Source organism: Cyanistes caeruleus, chromosome 13, assembly GCF_971803275.1.
Source record: "Cyanistes caeruleus chromosome 13, bCyaCae1.hap1.1, whole genome shotgun sequence".
Lineage (NCBI taxonomy): Eukaryota > Metazoa > Chordata > Aves > Passeriformes > Paridae > Cyanistes > Cyanistes caeruleus.
Genome location: NC_141713.1, coordinates 18,896,987 through 18,917,334, shown reverse-complemented (window position 1 = coordinate 18,917,334; position 20,348 = coordinate 18,896,987). Strand labels below are relative to the sequence as shown.

The window sequence follows — 20,348 nt, the reverse complement described above, 5'->3', positions numbered from 1 at the left end:
AAACTGGGAAATAATGGAAAAACAATCCCATAACTGTGGGCTATTGCACTTTCTGGATGTGGATTGTGAAGTGCAGTAATTCTCTCCTTGGTGCCAGCCCGTGTCTCAGCCCTGCTCCGTCCCTCCCAGCCTTTGCTCACTCCTTCCTTCCCCACGCTCATCCCAGGGGGGAAGGGACCCTGGAATTCTCCTGGAGAATTCCCTCCTGGAATTTATTGATTCAACTCAATGGCTTTTACCAAAAACCCTGAGCCATCGCAGCGTTTTGTGGGGTCCCAGAACGGTTTGGATGGAAGGGACCTTAAACTCCAGGCCCTGGAGCGAGGCAGGGGCAGCTCAGCCGTGTCAGGGCTGGGGGCCCAGGGGAGAAACTGGGGAACATTTCTGGGAGAGCAGAAAATTCCTGCCCGGACTCACAGACCTCCAGTCCTGGCCCGGGGCAGAGCTGAGCTCTTCCAACCCAAAGCAGCCCAGGATTCACACGGAACAGCTGAGGTGGGAAAAGAGCTCCCAGCCCATGGAGTCCAAACCCCAGCTCGTTCCCAGGCAGAGCACTGCGTGCCACGTCCAGGAATTCCTTGCACACCTCCAGGGATGGGGACTCCAAACATCCCTGGGTGGCCCCTTCCAATGCCTGACCATGCTGCCCTAGAAGAAATACCTGCTGATGTCCATCCTGAGCCTCCCCTGGCTGAGGACGTCTCCTCTTGTCCTGTCCCTTGTTCCCTGGGAGCAGAGCCTGATCTCCCCAGCTGCCCTCTCCTGTCAGGGAGCTGCGCAGAGCCAGAAGGTCCCTCCTGAGCCTCCAGGCTGAGCCCCCCAGCCCTGCGCTCCACCGAGAGCGCTCCCCTGGGCTGTGGGGCCGTGCCCGGGGGTGACAGCGCAGCCCAGGGACAGCGGGGGACAGCCGGGGGACAGCGGGGGGACAGCCGGGGACAGCCGGGGGACAGCCGGGGGACAGCCGGGGACAGCCGGGGACAGCCGGGGGACTGCCGGGGGACAGCCGGGGACAGCAGGTGGCAGCGGTGGCTCGCTGCTGAGGCTGCAGAGCTCGCACGGCTCCTGCAGGGAAGGAGGGACCCAACGCTGCTGCTGCTGCTGCTTCCGAGGGGCAGCTCGGGGAGGAACTCAAGCTGTAAATCCCAGTTTTGCCAAGGAAATTTTGGCTTCCGACCCAGAACTGAGGGTTGTCTCAAACACCTGCAATAAATTTGGGCAACATTTGCAGGCTTTTGCCCAGTAAGAGCAGCCATTCATCTCCACCTGAACTGAGACCGGGTTTGGTCCAAAACCTCCCTCGTGTCAGTAAAAGCGTCTCTGCAGCAGCTCAGGGTGATTCAACTCAACAGCTTTTACCAAAAACACCGAACCACTGCAGCTTTTTGTAGGATCCCAGAATGGTTTGGGTGGAACGGACCTTAAAGCCCATCTCACCCCAATCCCACCCCTTCCACTGTCTCAGGTTGCTCCAAGCCCTGTCCAGCCTGGCCTTGGGCACTGCCAGGGATCCAGGGACAGACAGAGCTCCTGTGAGCTCCCTGTGCCAGGGCCTGCCCACCCTCCCAGCCAGGAATTCCTTCCCAATATCCCATCCATCCCTGCCCTCTGGCAGTGGGAGCCATTCCCTGTGTCCTCTCACTCCATCCCTTGTCCCCAGTCCCTCTGCAGCTCTCCTGGAGCCCCTTCAGGCCCTGGCAGAGGCTCTGAGCTCTCCCTGGAGCTTCTCCTCTCCAGGTGAGCACCCCCAGCTCTCCCAGCCTGGCTCTGTGAGATCAGGGCTCCCCCAACACCACAGGGGTTACACATCTGCCCCGTGTGACTCCAGAAAGCCAAGCTTGCAGCTGCACCGTGGCTCTCCAGAACCTCCCAGACACAACAAAATCCCTGCCCCTAGCGCAGCTTTGCCAGCTCTGGGTGTGCTGGAGCCCGGGGCACATCGCAGGGAACACGCAGGACCGACAGCCTCGGCAGCCACGGGAACACGAGCACAAAGGTGGGAGAGTGGAGAACACCCCTGGGGAAAGGACAGGGAGGGCCAATGCCACAGAGTGCCAGGGACAAACTAAAACCCAGGCAGGATTCAGCCCACGCTGGGGGCTCCCTCCTTGCTGTGGGGGAACGTTGTGAGCAGCTCTTTCCCCTCCCCACGGGCAGCTGCAGGAGGACAGCAACGCGATCCCTGTCCCTTAATAATCCAAAATCAACTTTTCCTGACTATCTCCCAGTCCCAGCTCCTGCAGCACACGCTGCCTTTCTCTCTCCAGAGGCGCAGGGACCACGGCTCCCACGGAGCTTTGGGCAGTGATTTTCCCTGGTGCTGTCTTAGGAGGAACTCCCGCTCCCCAGGGAGCCCCAGGGAGCTGCCGGCCGGGGTGGGCACGGTGGCAGTGTCACCACAGCTCTTTTTTAGCACCCAAATGCACCGGCGTGGGGACAGGGGACGGTGCTGCTGCTGCAGGCACGGCCAGCCCTGGACACGACACCCTGCAGCCAGGGATGTTCTCCAGCTGCTGCAGAGGCTGCGAGAACCAAACGGGACAAGCTGGAGATGTGGCAATGAAATCATCACTCGCTGCTGGTCCCCTGCAGGACACGGGGCTGGGCTGGGGGCTCCCGGACACAGCTCTGGGGTCACACACGCCGCGGGGAGCCCGGGCAGGAGTTCTCCCGGTGGAAGCCCCGAATGGCCGCGTTCCCGACCGCCCATCCCGGGATCCCGGCATCCTCGTGCTCCGGGAAAACAGCGGAGCCCGTCGCTCCCCGTGTCCGTGGTGACAGCATCCCCCGCTCCATCCCCCCTGGCGGGGATGCCGGGGCCGGGGGCTGCGGTGCCAAACAGCCCCGGCTCTGCAGCCAGCAGCTGCCACCGAAACCTTCCCAGGGGCTCTCCTGCTCCCGGCGCCTTCCCAAAACCTCTTCCCAAAGCTTCCCAGCACCCCCAGCCCCGAGGGCTGGCTCTGGGTCACCCTGGCTGGGGGTGGCCCTGTCCCAAGGAGCAGCGGAACCGTGTCCAGCCCTCCCCAGCCTCCCCTCTCTGTCCCTGCCTGGCTGCTCCTGCGGATTTCTCCACCTTTTCCTGCGGGGCACAGAGCCCTCACAGCGTCCCCAAGTACCGAGGCCAGGCTGGAGGAACAGGGCCTTCCTCGGCTGCGTTCCCTCCTGGATCCCGACAGCAATTCCAGCCCTCCCTTGGCACGTGTCAGTGGGGTCGTTTTCCCCTTGGGAAAAAAGCGAGAAAAGCTGGGCAGGTGCAGGCAGCGCTGGGAGGGTGGGGAAAGCAAAAAGGACAAGGCAGCCCCAGACATAGGGCTGGGGGGGAGGAAGTGTTGTCCAGTCCTGGCCCCAAACACGCCAGCACAGAGGAGACCCTAAAAACGGGGCACACGGCCCAATTCCCAGATCCAGCACCTTCCAGAACCTTCCACCCCAACCAAGTCCCCCAGAGCAACCCCAGCTAGAAGCAGGAGTGGCCAGGGGGGCAGAGCCCAGGGACGGAGCTCAGCCTCTCCCCACAGCTGCCCCAGCAGCTGGGAATTAGAAGGACCAGCAGCACCCCCAAAAGGTGGGGCTCAGGTGGTGAATCCCCCCAAATCCCCTCCAGTCCTACCCAGGCAGACACAGGAGCTCCTGCTGCTCCTTCCTGCTGGTCGCTGCAAGGAGCTGGACTGAGAGAAACCCAACTGGAACCTGCTTGTGCCCCACAGTCCCCAGGTGTTCCCCATCTCCAGCTCAGGTGTTCCCCATCTCCAGCTCAGGTGTTCCCCATCTCCAGCTCAGGTGTTTCCCATCTCCAGCTCAGGTGTTCCCCATCTCCAGCTCAGGTGTTCCCCATCTCCAGCTCAGGTGTTCCCCATCTCCAGCTCAGGTGTTCCCCATCTCCAGCCCGGCTGTTTCCCATCTCCAGCCCGGCTGTTTCCCATCTCCAGCCTCAGGACATTTCCCTGAGTCCCAGCCCAGCTGCCCAAGGCTGTCTCTGCCCACCCGTCTGGGCTTTGCTTTGCCTGGAAAGGGGGCAGGGAGCGGTGGGGTGTTAATGGGATGGGAGCTGGAGTGGGGACAGCCTTTCCCCGCCGAGGTTGCTTTGTGAGAACCACTGGGATGTAATAAAACCCATCAAACAAAAACCAGCATCAGCAGATAAATAGAAGTGGACGCTGAGTGCCCACAGTAACTCACGGGCTCCCAGAGTATGTTCCAGAGCACCCGAGGCTGGTGTCTGCCTGGTTTTGTACCACTTGCACCAAACCCTGTGATTTAGGGTTTAACTTTGCTGGAGATGGGGAGGAACAAGAGGTGTGAGTTGTGCCACCAGTGGCTCCAGGTGTCCCTGCTCCTACCCGCAGCTCCTGCTGGATCTGTGGGGTGGAGCTTTCGTGGCAGCGCGGATTAAAGCCACACCTTGAGCATCCCTGTGGAGCTGGGTGTGACCGTCCCGAGCCGCAGAGCCTCCGCAGGGCGCCAGGGCCCTGAAACACGAGCTGAAACAAGAGGGGTGTGAGGCAGCGGGGAGAGGTGAATTCCTGCCCGAGGGACTCGTTCCTGCCTGGCAGCGCAGTTGTGCCCGTGTCCCTCCTTCCCAAAGCTCCTGTGCTCCAGGGAATCCGTCAGGGCTGCTCTGGGGGAGCGGGCACTGCTGGCCGGGCCCGGGGGGCCGCAGGGATGGGGGGGCTGCAGGGATGGGGGGCTGCAGGGCCCGGGGGGGGCTGCAGGGATGGGGGGGCTGCAGGGATGGGGGGGCTGCAGGGATGGGGGGGCTGCAGGGATGGGGGGGCTGCAGGGATGGGGGGGCTGCAGGGATAGGGGCTGCAGGGCCCGGGGGGGGCTGCAGGGATGGGGGGGCTGCAGGGATGGGGGGGCTGCAGGGATGGGGGGCTGCAGGGCCCGGGGGGGGCTGCAGGGATGGGGGGGCTGCAGGGATAGGGGCTGCAGGGCCCGGGGGGCTGCAGGGGACACAGGCGGGCTCCTCGGAGCCAGCCCCGCTCCCACCCCCCCAGTAAAGCGGCCGGGGGGGCACGCAGTGGAAGGAAGAGGGGAGATGACCCCAAGGGCTCTCTTAGTTGGCAGCACCGCCAGGACCGCGGATCCCGGGGAGGGGAAGGGGCTCGGCCGCTCCGTGCAGAAGTTGTTAACCCCTCCCTGCCCGTGCTAGGGACAGCCGGGAGAGCACGGTGAGCTCCCGCTTTCAGCTGGAGCCGCTGTGTGTCTGTGTGAGCATCTCCCTCTCTGCGAGGCTCCAGCCGGGGTCTGTTCCCATCGGGAGCTGGGAGAGGAGCGGAGGGGGCAGCGCCGCCGGTGATGGGGGTGGGCTGGGGGCTGCGGGGATGCTGGAAGGGGAAGCAAATGGCAGAACCAAGCCAGGGCTTTGTTCCCTTATTTTTCCCTAATGGCACCACCTTCGGCTCCATTAAAACCATTAAAGCCAGAGCGTGGCTTAGGCAAGGGGCGCTGCAATTGGTCAGGCAGAATGTCCGGGGCCTCTGCAAATGATGTGACAAAACCAATGTACATAAACCTGGGCTAAAATTCAGCCTCTCTTCATCGAGAGGCGAGAGCAGGCGGGGAGGGGATGGGCTTGGAGCCCCTCTGCCCATCCAGGGAGCAGGGCACAGGGACAGGTGGGGACAGGGCTGGGGACACAGGGCCCCGAGGCCCTGGGGAGCACAGGAGGAGGTGCTGAGCTCTGACCTGGCCACCTCGGGCTGTCCCAGCTTCTCCCCTGGGTTCCCCCCTGCCGGAAAAGCAGCGTCCAGCCAAGGCCGCACCTCTGCCAGGAGATGATAGCGTTGCTCACAACGTGCCTGAGCAGCTTCGTTTAATTTCTGCAGGTTTCTGAGCACGGATTTGGGCTGAGAAACCGGGACAGGGGGGCCAGAGGCACACACGAAACCTGGGACCACAGTGGGAGTGGAGCATTTCTCCACGTGGGGCAAAGGACAAACGTGGCCAAGGAACCGCAGAGATGATGAAAAGCTGCTGCAGAATCACCTCCAACCCCTGAGGGCAAAGCCGGCCTGCAGCTTGCCCTGCCCTGCTTCTCCTCCCCACCGCGGGGGGAATGACCGAGCTGGGCAGAGGGAGGGATCCCACCCCAGGCTCGGGGACGCTCCAGGGAACAGGGAGCGCTCCTCGGCACATCCCCGTTCCTGGGCTCCATCGCCGTGCTCCAGCCACCCTGGAGCCTGGCACAGGGCTCGGCTCCCGGGATCCTGCCGCGGGCTGCCCTCCCCTCTCCTGGCACTCCGTGGTCCTGATGTGCCAGCTGAGCCCTCAGGGCCCCGGAGATGTGGATGCAGCGCTGGGCAGGGAACTATTCCCAATGGAAGGGTCCTGCCTCACCAGGTGCCAGCTCTGTCTCCAGCTGCTGTTCCTTACTTTAGGTAAAATACACACTCTGATGTGTTGGTCACTTTAAAGGGGTCATTCCCAGCTTTCTCACGGCTCCCCCAGCAGGGAGGAAAAAGATGCTACTCCCTTTTCCTTCTGGGTATTGCCAGGAGTACCTTGCAGGGTGCCTGAGCTGGGAGATCCCTGGAACTGCAGAGGCGATGGAATAGGACTCAGCCAGGGCATGCACAAGCCCAGCCCCAGCGGGGGCTTCCTGGGGGATGGTGGCAGTGACTGGGGAGCAGCGCTGAGGCTCCTGCCAGGCTGCTGCTCCATCACAGAGCTCAGGGAGGCTGCAGGGAGGAGCAAAAACCTCCTCCCGAGAGCTGAGCCCCAGCCTGCTTCTCTCTGCGGGCATCGCTTTCCTTCCTGCCTGGGGCTGGCTCTGCAGGGACCAGTCCCAGCGCACTGCTGCCATTTGCTGGGCTCTCTTGGCTCCAACACTCCAAACTCTCCCACAGGGTGCAAGAACTGTGAGTGTGGGAGCTGCTGCCTCTCCCAAAGCTCTTCTCCAGGGCTGGGCAGCACGGCTGGGCCAGGCTCCCAAGATAAGGCTGAAATTCCCCTGAATTCCAGCCCTGCCCAAACCTGGGACTGGGCAAAGAGCTGCCAGAGCTGCTGCTCCTGCCTTTCCCCCACACTGGGGGAGGGATCCTGAGGCTCTGTGGGGCGGCAGGGGTGATGAGGGGGCAGACCCACCCTGCTGACCTGGCTCTGGTGTCTGGGGATGTTTTCCCCCACAGCCAGATCACCCCAGGGCACTGTGAAGTCCTTGCAAGGAGGCATCGCCACGTGCTGAACCAGCCAGGCCTTCCAAGTGTGCTTTGAGAGCTCCAAACTTGGATTTTGTTCCAGTCCAACCTTGCAAGTTTACAAGTCTCCTGTGAAATCTTAATTCTAAAAGCAATGTTGGCTTGGGCAGGGCTAACAATCCGTTCCCTCTGTAATAGGAACAGCACAGAAATCGCCTGGCTTAAAAAGCCCTTCCAAAAGGCAAACCCAACATTGCAGTGCCTGAATCCCCTCGTGGAAGCTCCAGGACAAGGTGACCCACCTGGAGTCACCTCCCAGGTGGGTTTGGACTCGGAGAGGGCCTTGCAGGAGTGGATGGAAGCTCAGAGCTGAGGCCAGCCTTACCTTCCTTCAGCTCCTAGCCTTGGATCCTCCTCCAGCTCCCTCCTCCCTGTGTGACTCCTGGCTCGGTCCCTGTCCTGCTGCCAGGGGCTGTCCTGGGCAAGGCTCCTTCTCCAGGGATCCCACAGGCAGCCACAGCTTCCAGGTCTGCATCCAAAAAGTGAAGGATTTTCCTGCACACATCTGCAAACAACTGCCTGGTTTCCCCCTTGGCATGGTGAAAATTCAGGTGTTGGTGGAAGTTTTAAACTTTTCCTGTCAGTGGCTGAGAACGTGTGAGATGGTGAACACCCTGCCAAAGCTGCAAAGGCAGCAGGAAAATAGAGACAGGGCAAGGCAAAGGGCTGAAATGGGATTTTCCTTCTTTAAAGCTCGTCTCACATTGCCTGGAGCTCACCACGTGAAGCAGACAGCAAGGCAGAGGGGTGGGTTTTCCACATTTTTATTTACTAAGGTTTTTATTGTGTGTTTTATATTGCAAACCCCACCCCTAGAACTCTTCCCCTCCCTTCCCCCCAAAAGAAACCAAAAAATAATAATAGTAATAATAATAGTAATAATAATAATAATAATAGTAATAAATATAGTTCCACCTACTGAGACAAGCCTAGTGTTGACTGGGGTCCAGTCAGAATAACTCAATGTTGGCTACTGCAGTGCTGAGAGCTGGAAACCCAAAGAAGATCCCCGAGGGAAGCAAAGCCAAGGAGGATGTCCCGCAGTGAGGAGGGGCTGGGTGGCCCCAGGGTGGCCAGGATTTGGGGCCAGTGCAGCAGCCATGGGACAGGAACCCGGGAGGGCTGGAGGCCTTTCCCCCCAGCCCCACAAGGAGCCCCCCAAGCTCTCCAGGTGCTCGGCCAGGGGCCCTCTGGCACACAGGGTTTGCTCAAAACCCCCAAAACCAGAAAAGGATATTGGGAGTCTTCCTTGTACCTCTGAAAACATGAGAGGGTCTGTGAGTCTGCTTCAATTCCTGTTTCAAGATGAACCTGTACATATTTGGAAAAGCAGGATCTAGAGGTTATAATTGTCACCTGCCAATCAGCCCTGCAGGAGGGTCAGAACTGACACGTAATTTAAAACTAGGATATACATATATATATATAAATATGTGTGTGTGTGTGTGTGCTGACACATGTGCATAAATAGACTACAGATGTGTGTGACTACCCTACAGATAGAAAAGCAGGTGTGTGGATATAGATACATCTATAAAATCTATACAAACACACACACACACACACTCACCCTCCCACACTCACACAGACACAGCTGTATGGAGCCAGTAGAAAAAGCATTTCCAGAGTTCCCCTGACCCTTTAAGGAAGACCAAAGCCGATCACATCTGAATTCGGAGCCACCAAAGCAGGGTGAAGCAGGAGTGCCCAGGAATGCAACATTCAAAGTGCAGGCACGTGGCAGAGAGTTCTGCAGACAGCTCGGTATAAAAACCAGCCAGGCTTTGGGGACAGGGCACAGGGAGCTCCAGGGGCTCGGGACTGGCGTGGTGAAGATTTTTGGCACTGCTGCGTGGAGTCCTGCGTCCCCTTGAGGGCTGGGGCCCGGAGAGCCGGGGACAGAGGGAGGCTGGATGTGTCTCTAACCAGTGTTAGAAAAGTTGAGCACCTGACTCGGACGGTGAGGTGGCCACAGACACCCCTTGGCCTAAAAAAACCCCTAACAGAGAGAGAGAGAGAGAGGATGGAGTGACACAAAAGGAGACGGCTGCCCTAGAGGTAAAGGCTGTGGCTTCCCAGCGCTGCTGGCCCCGCTCTGTCCCCGGCCCAGTCAGGGGCCCAAAGCCCAGCTCCAGGTGCCCCAGGCGTGCCCGGGTGACGCTGCAGGCTGTCAGGGGAAGCCTAGCAGCTGCAGGCTCTTATTGCTGGTGAAATCAAACAAAGGATTTCGGTTCCCCCAGCAGGGGACAAGCACAGACCGTGGCTGGCCAAATTTCTGGGCTGATCTGGTTTTAATGGTAAAAACAGAGTTGTAAATCTTGGAACTGTCCTGGTGCCTCACGCTGTCCTGGGCTAAGGAGTTGGAGGGCTGGGGACTGCAGCCCACTGCTCAGTCCTTTCTAGTTCTCCTCACATCAGTCACCCACGGACACCGAGACACTGGAGTGACAGAGGGGACGTTACAGCACTGCCTCCTCCTTCATCCCTCCTGTGCTCTGCACACACCATGGAGAGGCTGAGGCTCGGGGCCTCCTGCCTGGTGTGCTGGCAGAGCCAGGGCTTCTCCCACTGCCCAAGCACACAGGGCTCATCCCTGGCCTCCCTGTGCCTTACAAGGGATTGCTCCATGCTCCCACTGGAGCATCAGTGCAGTAAGAAAGGGACAATGTGCAGCGAGGCCCATCCAGCTCCTGGTCACCTTCATCCTCCTTAGCTGGAGTCCAACCCAGACCTCAGCCCCTTGGGAAATCCCTCAAGGGGTCTTCAAGAGCGAACTTGTCCCTTCCTGGCTGCTCTGTGAGCTGCTGAGCACAGGAGGTGCCTGGCAGGGAGGGAGGGACCCCTGTGCCACCCACGTGCCCAGCCCCAGGGTCAGAGCTGGGGCAGAGCTAAGGCCAGCCAGGGCTGCTCCGCCAACACCAGCTCCAGGCCTGACCCCACGGCCCCTTCTATGTCAACCTCGGGTCTTTGTCTCAACAGGAAAATCTTTTTTGGTGGCTTCTATGGCTGCTCATTCACGTGTTCCAGCTCAGGCACACGCCCCGGCTGTGCGTTACCTCGTTGGATTAAATTTGCTCGTATCCTTTTTTTTTTTTTCCTGTGTATTAAAATATTCTATAAAATCAAGTGACCAAAAATCTATAGCTCTAAGAATACCTGGTTATCTTCTTTTTTTTTTTTTTAACTTGTTTTTCACTTTGTTTCTAAGCACGGTTAAACCTAAACAAAAAGAAATGGAGGAAAATAAAAAGAAAAAAGCAGGAGCGGCGCTGGGGGTGGGGTGGGGGGGAAAGAAAGGAAAAAATCTCTCGGTGAACTCGTCAGGAAGCGAAGGGCAGAGCTGGCACGAGCAGCTCCTGCAGGAGTCCTCACAAATTGGAGGGCAGTTTGGACCTGACGGGCTCCAGATCCCCCGTGAGCACTAGGGACTCTTTCCGCCCGCCCGCGGCCAGGGCGGCCCCGAAGAGCAGCGGGTGAGGCAGAGAACCTGAGGACATCTGGCGCGGCAGTGTCACCCGCCCGGGGATGGAGCTGCAAGGCTTCCCCAGGAGTCCGCTCCCGCCGCCAGGGAAAGGGGAGAAGCTGGAAACAGATTCTCTAGAGGAATGAGGAGAGCTGTGGTGGCCCAGCGTCTGAGCCAGCTCTTGGGGCAGAGAGGGTTGGGACGCAGAAATCAGCTTGATGTCCTGGTTGAGGCGTCCCGGCGGCACCGCGCCGCGCCCGGGCAGCGGCTGGGCCGGAGGGCTGGCGGGCTGCGGCAGCAGCAGCGAGCCGTGCGAGCCCGAGGCGCCCGCCGGGCCGCTCTGGAAAGTTCTGCTGGCCACCGGGCTCTGACTGGGAGGGCTAAGGCCAGAAGGGGTGTAACAGGGAGAGGCGACGCCAGGCTGCTGCAGCGGGGATGCGGAGGCGAAGGGAGGCCGCTCTTGGTGGAGCTGGGCTATCGTTCCAGTCAGAGATCCTAAAGCACTTGGATGTGTTTGGCACAGGCCCGCGGACGGCCCGCCCGAGGCCTGCGCCAGCTGGCTTAGGCTGGAGGATGGAGAGTTGGAAGAAGGAGGGTGTTGGAAGTGGTTCATTCCCCCCAGGGTCCCGCTGCCCGAGAGCTGCTGTGACTGTCCCCCCGGCAGTGGTCTCGTGGTGGGCTGGAACTGGTTCAGGAGACTGGGGGGGGAGTTTGATGAGAGCTGGGTGAGGGATGTCGATGGGGAGCTGGCTGTGGCTTGCTGGAAGTGCCCAAATCCACCACTGGAGAGGGCTGGCTGTTGCTGCTGCTGCTGCTGTTGCTGCTGCTGCTGCTGTTGCTGCTGCTGCTGCTGCTGCAGGGGCTGAGCTGCACCTAAGGGCGACCCCGAAGGCGCATTCTGCAGCTGGCTCAGCCCCACCGAGGAGGTGCTGCTCAGCCCCGGCTGGCTGGAGCCCCCCAGAGGGGATCCCACCTGGAACTGGCCCAGGCCGGCGGCGGCCGAGAAGCCGGCGAGCTGCTGGATGTGGAAGGACGAGGACGAGGGGGTCTCTGCGCCCGGCGTGTGCAGCTGGGACGGGGTGCTGGACGGGGAGCCCACGGCGGAGGGGCCGGCGGACGGGATGAGCGACTGGAATCTCTTCAGCTGCCTGGGGGTCTGGTTGGGCTGCTGGCCCAGGGAGCCCAGCACGGACACGGGTGGCCGGAAGATGGCCGTGGGCAGCCGCGGGTGGTGGGTCAGGGCGATGGCCACCGAGGTGGTGGCGGCGGCGGCCTGCAGCGGCGCCTGGATCAGCGGCGTCCAGATGACCGGCGTGGGAGTGGAGGCGGCAGCAGCAGCGGCCTGCACGTTGTGGGCACAGTGAGCCATCTCCCGGTCGTGCTGCACGATCTGCTGGATGATCTCGTTCTCCTGGTAGTTGAACACCCCCGAGTTGAGGTCGTGCTGCACTTTATGCAGTAGGATGGAGTTCTTCTTGCCTGTGGAGGAGGGAGGGAGGGAGGAGAGAAAGGGTCACTGTGGGGGGCAGAGCATGGGGGCTTCCAAGGAGCTTCCTGCCCCACTTCCCTTTTCCAACCTGAATGGTTCTGTGATTCTATTCTATGACTTGGTGAGCTCAGCTGGGCCAGGTAAGACCCTCAGGCATTCCTGCAGCTCCTGTCCAAACCCGGCTGTGCCCCTGGAGCACCAGCTGGATTCCCAGCCTGCATCCAGGGCTTAACTCAGCTCTTTGCCCTTGCAATGGGCTGGAAAATGCGGTGGAATGATTTGTCCAGCCTGGGAATGCACCTGGCACCGGAGGGATGCACTCCTGGGCTGAGGGGACAGAGCCAGCCAGGGCAGGGCAGGGCCTGGCACCAGAGCAATTTCCTTTTGATCCCACCCAGCCAACTCTCAGATCTTTATGATCTGAGGCACATCTAGATGACATCCAGATGGCTGTTCGTTTTTAGTGCATGATGTAGCTTTTAAATGTGCAGCAGATAAAAGAGCAAGAGTTTAAGGACGTGCCTCTTACTCCAGCCAAATGGAAAATCAAACATCTGGCAGGAGAGAGCTGGAATAACACTGGAGAGGAAAGGTGGCACCCCGGTCTCCTAAAAAGCCACCCTGAAACAGCAGAGTCTTGGATAGAACTCGCTGAGTTCCAAATCCACCAGCAGAACAAGGTGAAACAGTTCTTGCACACCAATAGAGAGGAAACTGTAAAATAGGAGGGAGATCCCCGTCACTCCCACCATGAGGCTGGGAAGGTAAAATGTGTTTAGTTCTTGCTGCAAGGCATGGAAAGCACAGAAAACATCCCCATGAAGAACATCGGTAAGGACAGCACATTCCGAACTGAGGTGATTTCACAGTAGCTCAGGAGGCAGCTCAGGGACAAAGGAAGCTGTTCCCAAGTGTTCCCTTCCCTTGCAGGAGGAACAGCAGACAGGGATTTGAGCCGAGCCCGTAAAAGAGGAAGGCACAATCTGACTGTAACTGCAAGAACGTGCTGAAGGTTTTTCCTTCCCTTCCCTGTCTCAAATGAAGCTTTGTCACCCCACAAAGGACAGAGGGTGGCTCTGAGGGCTCTGGAAATGCTGCCAGAGTTCTGACCCTAGATGTGCAGCCAGGACATGGCTGCTGTGGGGAATGGGATGAGATGCCCAATGCTTTGCTGTTTTACCTACTGCAAATAACTCCCTGCAAAAAAGAAAAAAGGCAGAAAGGCTTTTTTTCCCCACTCAGAGCAAGATCCTAGCCTGGAAGGATGTCCTGAAGGCAGGGTTTGCAGGCAGGAAAGGCAAGGAAGGCAGGGAAGCAGAGTTTGGAGCTGCTGAAGTCATTCCAGGGGCTGGAAGTGCACGTGTAGGTATTCTCCAATGGCTGTTTGTTGTATGCTGGACTGGAATAGCTCTGGATACCCCTAAAGGACAGATCCCAGTCCTTCCCACAGCCAGCCGCAGGGTCACCTTCCAACAGGGTCTGGCAGTGGCTGGCACAGGAGGTCACCAAACATCCTCACACAGAGTCATTCCCACCCAGAATTGCTAAAACCACAGGAAATGAGCTCCCCACGGAACTTAGAGACACACAGGGTGAGCGGAGAGCAGAGACTCCAGCCGGCAGGTGAGGGTCCGGAATTCCGCAGGGATTCAGCTGCAGCGTTCCCAGAGGGACTCGTTCTGCTGCCTTTCTGCAGCTGAAGGGACAAATCCCAGCATGGGCCATGTGCAGCTCCTGCAGCACTGCAAGGTCAGGCTGTGCCTGGGGACACACGCCAGCCTCAGAGCAGCAGGCAGAGGCGAAGGGCCGGAGCAGGCAGCGAGGAACAGCTTCCCAAAGCTCCAGAGCAGCCTCAGCACACCTCATCCCACTCCTCCAGTGTCCTGGCTGTGCCTCTGGGGTGATCCCCGCGCTGATTCCCAGGAGAAACCAGGGATGGCTCCCAGCCCCAGCTTCCCTGGCACAGACCGTGCTGAGGCTTTCCAAACGTGCCCAACATTTACTGGAAATGGTTTGATCAAAGCTCCTTGGGCTCATGTTGAGCTGATGAAGTAATACCAGTAAAAAACCTTGAAATGATCCTTTTTGTTGTTTTTTAAACCAGAACACTCAGTTTTTCCTTTGAAATCACATTACACTTCACTGTTTTCCTGAGCCCAGCTTGCCTCTATTAACTGTTTCATTAGGTCACATTTTTCTCTTCTGCTTTGCCAAGAAAATATCAAATTTCTCCTCCAGAACACTGCAGAAGATTACTGAAAATGTTCTTCCAGCCATGGAAGGGGAGAGGAATTTTTCAAAACCATTTTTCAAAATTGTAACTGGTTGGCAAACTGAAAAATTAATTGACTTCCCATTTGAATGAACTGCCTCATTTACATGGTGTTTCCACACGCCAACAGAAACCCTGTGGGTTGTTTCTGGAGAAAACCCTGCTTCCCACCAGCCCCAGATGGGAACAGGCACCGAATCTTGCTGGGACAAACATTCCCTGGCAGGGCTGCCCGAGACAGACACCGGCATGAGGAGTGGGCCAAGACTGGTGCTGAGATTATTCCTCCTCCTCATGGCATTGAGGAACCAGCTCCCAAACCCTTTTCCTGCTCTGGATTCCCAGTGCCAGCCCCTGGCCAGGAGGAGGGGGATGCAGCTGATGGGTTTGGCTCTGGGGCAGCCCCTGAGGTGAGGTTCTGCCCCCCACAGGGAGCCGCTCCTGAGCCTTGAAGGTGTTCAGAGCAAAGTTCCTGGTGCTTTGGAGTGGGGTATGCAAAATTATGGAAACGAAGCAAACAGATGTTGCTCCCCTAATTAAGAACTGCAAAGTCAGATTTTCCTCAACTCTAGATAGCACACAAAAGAACAGGGAGAAATGCTCATGTGATTTCATAAAAGGAGCCAGCACTCAACAATAATTCTTCTATCAAACAATCAAAATTAGCTTTCTGTTGTTAAAATTCTGCCCAGACACAGGGGAAATTAGCTGTGACTTTCTGTTCCTTTCTCCTTTCAGTTCTCTCCGAGCCCACTGGCTGCACTTTAAGAATTCAGGTCATTAAACTGCTTTCCGAATTTGCATGCATTTGAAATAATCTCATTTTATTAGGCTGCCTTCTGCCCTGCTGTCAGCGTGGCTGCTCCCACCACACGGGCGCTTTTCTCAGGTCTCCACCGATTATTCCCGGCCCCCAGGGCTGGGTTTGGGTCCTGGCTGCACATCCCAGCCCTGCCCTGGGGCTGTGCCTCCCTCGCCAGGGGTTCCCAAACTGTCTCCTGCAGGAATTCAGCCCCCAGGGGAGGAGCCACTCCAGCTCCCGCAATGGTCTCAAGGTCCGTGTGCCCAGGGAAATGAGCTGGAACAGGGAGTTCCAAATGATTCTTAAGCTCCCGAGTATGGGCTCTTTCCCTCTTGGGAAGATGCAGGTGGAGCCCGCTGAGCTGCGTTCCCTGCCGTGGGAAGGTTTCTGCTCGGAATTAAGGAGCCCTTGGCAAAGAGCTCAGCAAAGCCAGCTGGATCAGCTCGAAGACCATCCTCAACACTTCCAAGCCTGCTCTGGAAACTCGGAGTGACATCCCCGAGAGGCTGGCTGTGAAAATCCACGGATGTGTGAGCTGTGACACCTGCTAGGGCAGCTCTCCCTGCATCCCGTCCTTCCCTTTCTCCCTTGCTGGATCCTCTTCACTCTGGGGCTACCTCTGAAATGCACAATTCCTCTCTTCCCTAGGGGAAGTTTTCCCTCCCTGTACAGCTCAGGCCTCTCTCTGACTGGTCCCCCTCTTCCATAACCTGAATTGTCCCCAAATGGGTGGGATCCCTGTGCACAGCCAGAGCACAGCCCCGCTGCTGCAGGTCCAACACACACGGAATAACGTTAGCTGATCAGTCTCAGCACAGCTACGCCCCAGATAAATGAAGCTCTTCCCTCCCACCCCTCACAGAGCTTTGCAGAATGAAAATTTTTTAAAAAATAATTTAAAAAATGGAATATCTAGAGCTGGGGAAACTGTGACTCTCCATGGAGGGGTGAGTGGCATTCCCAAGGCTGGGACACCCTCAGGGCTCCTGGCTCTCACTCATCACTGCAGATTGAAGCAAAGAGGTGCCTTCTCCTTGAGTGGGACCAGTGCCAAAGTCCCTGCAGGCCCCCAAAGCCCTGCTGGAGCTGACAGCTGTGACAGGACCTGCTCTGGGACACTCTGAACACGTTGGCACTGTCAGCTCTGAAGTGTGGGCTGGCTGCAGACAGCTCCTGGAATGCCTTCAAGGCAGGGAGAGGCCCCCAAGGGGAGAGAGGTGTCACTGGTGAACAGCTCCTTCTTCATATGATTAAAAAGAGGGTTGAAAATGATTTCTAAAAGCGCTGGAAGGGTAAAACGTTACCTGAGCAGGTGTTTTATCTCGATGCAGATAGCAAAGAGCTTTGGGGACAGCAAAGAGCAAGGTCAAGGTCAAAGATGGGGCTCCTGAGAGCTCCTCAGCACCCCACACTGCTCCTGCTGGGGGGGCTGGGGCTGTGTCCCCCTCTGGAGTGACAGGAGAAATGGCACTTTGTGCAGGTGAGCAGGGCTGCCAGGGCCCCTGCACTAAGCTGAACTGACATTCCCCCATGGCTGCTGAGTTACTGACCCCTTTCCTTAGGCTAAACACAAAATGCCCCCAGTCCAGGCCAGCAGGAAAATTCAGATACTCAGTTCCTGCTGAAGTCCAAGCTGCCACCCTGGGCTAGGTGTGACTCACCTGAGCCACCTCAGGAGAGACAAACCACACAAAAACGAGAGCCTTTTCCTCTCTGCTGAGCAAACCCAGATCCCCACGCTGTGCTGCTGAAGGGAGAGGGTTTCCAGCCACAGAAATGCACAAGTGGCACTTGAACTTTGATTCCTCATGGACTGGGAAATGGAGAAATAGAAACTTCCACAGATGCTGAAGGGTTCAAGCTGCAGCCTTGGAAAGAGCTTGGGTTAATGTAATGATAAAGGTACACAGACATGAAGTAGAAAAATGATGAACTTACATTCCTATAGTTGTAAGAATATGCCTTCAGTAAGTAAGAAATTAAAACAGTGAGAAGTTTAAACTCTAATAATGTGACTATAGGATAATAGAAGTGTGTGTGGGTACATGAGCTGTCAGTTTATTGGCTAAGAGACAGAGGCAGTGAGGCAGAATTAGGCAAAGGTGAGAGGTTATTAAGTAGAAACAAGTTTTGTGTCAATTGTCTGTTGGACCAAAATGTTATATATTGGTGTGTGAGGAAGAAACCCGTGAGCTATGGCTGACTTGTTGCTCCTCTCCAAATCTCACACCTTCAGACTGATCTTATTATCTTATCTGGCTACTTGAGCAATAAATCAATTACAAGAGCAAGCTGGTCCCATTCCTCGTGTTTCATCTTGACAACGGACAGCTCCATTTGTGGTTATTCAGGTGATGAGAGTGGACACCACACAAGGAGCACCTGTGTTCCCTCTCAGGGTTTGGGTAAGAAACCCCACCTGTGCCAAGGGCTGGGAATTTGAAGGGAAGCTTTGTCCCAAACCCCACACCCTCTGCACGCCTGGGCCACAGGCAATTGTTTCCTTGCAGCACTGGGTCAGCAGCCTCAAATAGGAACTGCTTCTGTATCTCTGTATTTACCTCCTGATGGCCAGACCATGCTGCTCCTCTCACCTCTGCAGGTCTGTGGGGGTTACTCTGTCCACTGAACAAACCTGGGTCTTCATTTGGTTAAAGTGTAAAGCTGAGCATGCCTGGCTGGAGTTATTTGTGTTCAGTGTCATCCTTTCCCAAGGGAGCAGCCCCGGAACATCCACGCTCCCCCTTTGTGAGCGTCAGTGTCCCTGCAGAAGGGGTGAGAACTGAGGCTGGGAGCAAAGGCAGCACAAGGACGAGCAGGGGATGCGTGGCAGAGCTCGGCACCGCTCCCAGCCGCTCTCCTCGCTGCCTCACCTGGCCCAGCACAGCCCAAGGGATCACTCAGGACTGGACAAGCAGGGCTGCAAACCCAGCAGCTTCTCAGCTGCACAAGTGTGGTCACGAGAAGTTTGGGAACAGCTATTTTTGTGGCTTGCTTATAGACAAAGCTTTTAAAATGTCTACTGCTGTAGTATGTTGAACAGACACTCTCATACTGCAATAATATCATAAATTATATTTAGAGGCTGGGATTGTGTTGTTTTGGCTTTTGTTTGTTTTTTTTAGCATCTGCAGTGCCTGGAGGAAACTCAAGGCATCTTTAATCCTCTCCTTAACTGGGATCCCTGTATCAAAATATGTGCAAGTGGCATTCAAAGAAAACACATTTCAAACCATGTGGCAAAAAATTACTGAAGAAAATGAAAACAAGAAAAAAGAAAAGAAGAAACAAGAAAAAAACCTCTGGCTCCTAGGAGGCTTTCAGCTCTCAGCAGTGACCTTGCTGTGGGTGGGGAGGACCTGGTGGCAGGCATTTCTGGGATGTATCAGAGCACATGGAGTGGTGGAACAGCACCATCCCCGCTGCTCCTGGGCCCTGGTCTGACAGCATTCACCACCTGTGCTGGGCTGACTTTCAATGAGCATTTAAGTGGTGGTGTTTTACAAGTGAAAATACTTGTGGAAATCTAATTTTAAGCTCCAGCGGTCACTGAAAGAAGCCAGTTTCAAAGGCAGGCAGGAAGAGAATGGTGTGACTTACGTAACAGGGCACAGCAAACTGGGGCGCTTCCAGACAGAATTACTCACTGCACAAAGCACAGCACCACTGCAACTCACAAACACCACACACAGCTTCACAGCCTGGGCAGGAACAAGCAAGAGGGCTGATTTCATCAGGGTGAAAATGATCATTAATCTGTGATCAGCCCAGTTTCTTTGAGTGGCAACCTTCCAACGAGCCTGCGGAGTGTCACGTGTGTGATATTCTGCAGGTTGAGGAGTTCTCAGAGCCAGGCAGGGCCACAGATCTTTGTAGCATCCCAGCCTCTGTCACGTGATGGAGATGAACCCCTTCCTGCCCAATCCAGGCAGCATCAATTCCCAGGAAGAGCAGAGGTTCAAGGATAGCCCTCAGCTCTTTGCCTGACAGCTCTGTGCACAGCCCATGTTTCTGCAGGAAGCCACGGGAGCACAGCCTGGGGGGCTCTGGCTCCTCTCCTCCCCTCCCCTGTGCCCACCCACTACTTCCAAACTGCTCAGCCCTGCCGTAGGAGTGCCCATCAGGCCTCCATCAACCAATCCTGCTCTTGTTGTTGCATGGGCTGAGCCCCTGCCTGCTCGTTCTGCTCCCCACAACTCTTAGACCATGCTTTCCAAGTGCCCCAGTGGCCAGAAATCCCATAAACATCTCTCTCCATGGGGCTGGATGGGCTGAGAGTCTCCTCCCTGCTCCCTCGATGCACAGGGGGAATATTGGATGATCTTACCCTGGTACCAGAACAGTGGCAGGGCCCTCTGAACCATCTCCTGTCCTCGCTGTGGCAGCGAGTGGCACAAGGACAGGAGTGAGTGGCACCTGGGCAGAAGGGAGCCAGTGAATGCACCAGTGACTTGGAAAGAGGCTTCCATTTGCTTCCTCCTTGTGCACAGATCCAGAACTGGATGGGACAGGAGCAAAAATAGTCCAGCTCCTGTTCATCCCTGTTTTTCAAGAACTGCTGCTGATCAACTTCACTCCTCCAGAACTGATTCCTGCACTTCCAGAGAGTCTCAGCAGAATGCAGGAACCTTGAATTCCTTCAGAAGTCCCAGGCTGGTACACAACTACTGCACTGCTCCTTCTGTGTTGTGCACATTCCAGAGGAAGGGAAGAAATACCTTATTTACAAACAGGGAATTCCATGGATCTGCCAGCTCCAGCAGGGGATCTGTGGGGCAGTTCCAGCTGAGCAGAGCTGGGCACCACAAAGGGCTGTGGAGGAGCCATTTCCCGACAGTTGAGGTGCAGGGTTAAGGGAACAGGCAGCTCTCGAGGGGCACTGCCAGGGGCAAGCAGGGCACAGCAGATGGGAGGGGGGGCTGTGGCAGAGCCCTGCAGCAAAGGGCCTGTTGTTCCACTTGCTCTGTGTCACCTTGTGACCTTATGCTGACATTTGCAGCTGCCTGTGGAAGGCGAGTTCTCCCTGGGGAAGAAGCACGTGAGGTTCTCTGTGCTGGCTCAGAATTTTCCATGGATTTCAGTTCCGTGTGCAGGGGCACGGAGCACAGGACAGGAAGAACAGGATG

General features: G+C 57.0%; 1 protein-coding gene and 1 long non-coding RNA gene across 5 annotated transcripts in view; one reads left to right on the top strand and one right to left on the bottom strand.

Moving 5' to 3' along the window:
- The first annotated feature begins 4,413 nt into the window (after positions 1 to 4,413).
- On the top strand, positions 4,414 to 7,455 carry LOC111934290 (uncharacterized). The gene is made up of 3 exons (XR_002867133.2): positions 4,414 to 4,512; positions 5,826 to 6,377; positions 7,335 to 7,455. It is a non-coding gene; the product is annotated as an uncharacterized LOC111934290 (long non-coding RNA).
- Positions 7,456 to 7,950: 495 nt separating this feature from the next.
- Positions 7,951 to 20,348, bottom strand: part of HCN4 (hyperpolarization activated cyclic nucleotide gated potassium channel 4) — a 127,775-nt gene continuing 115,377 nt past the window's right edge. For all 4 annotated transcript variants that reach the window (XM_086848438.1, XM_086848440.1, XM_086848439.1 and 1 more), the window contains one exon: positions 7,951 to 12,138. In XM_086848438.1, the coding sequence (XP_086704564.1) occupies positions 10,565 to 12,138 (1,574 nt within the window). In that variant the 3' untranslated portion in view covers positions 7,951 to 10,564. The remainder of the gene's footprint in view (positions 12,139 to 20,348) is intronic.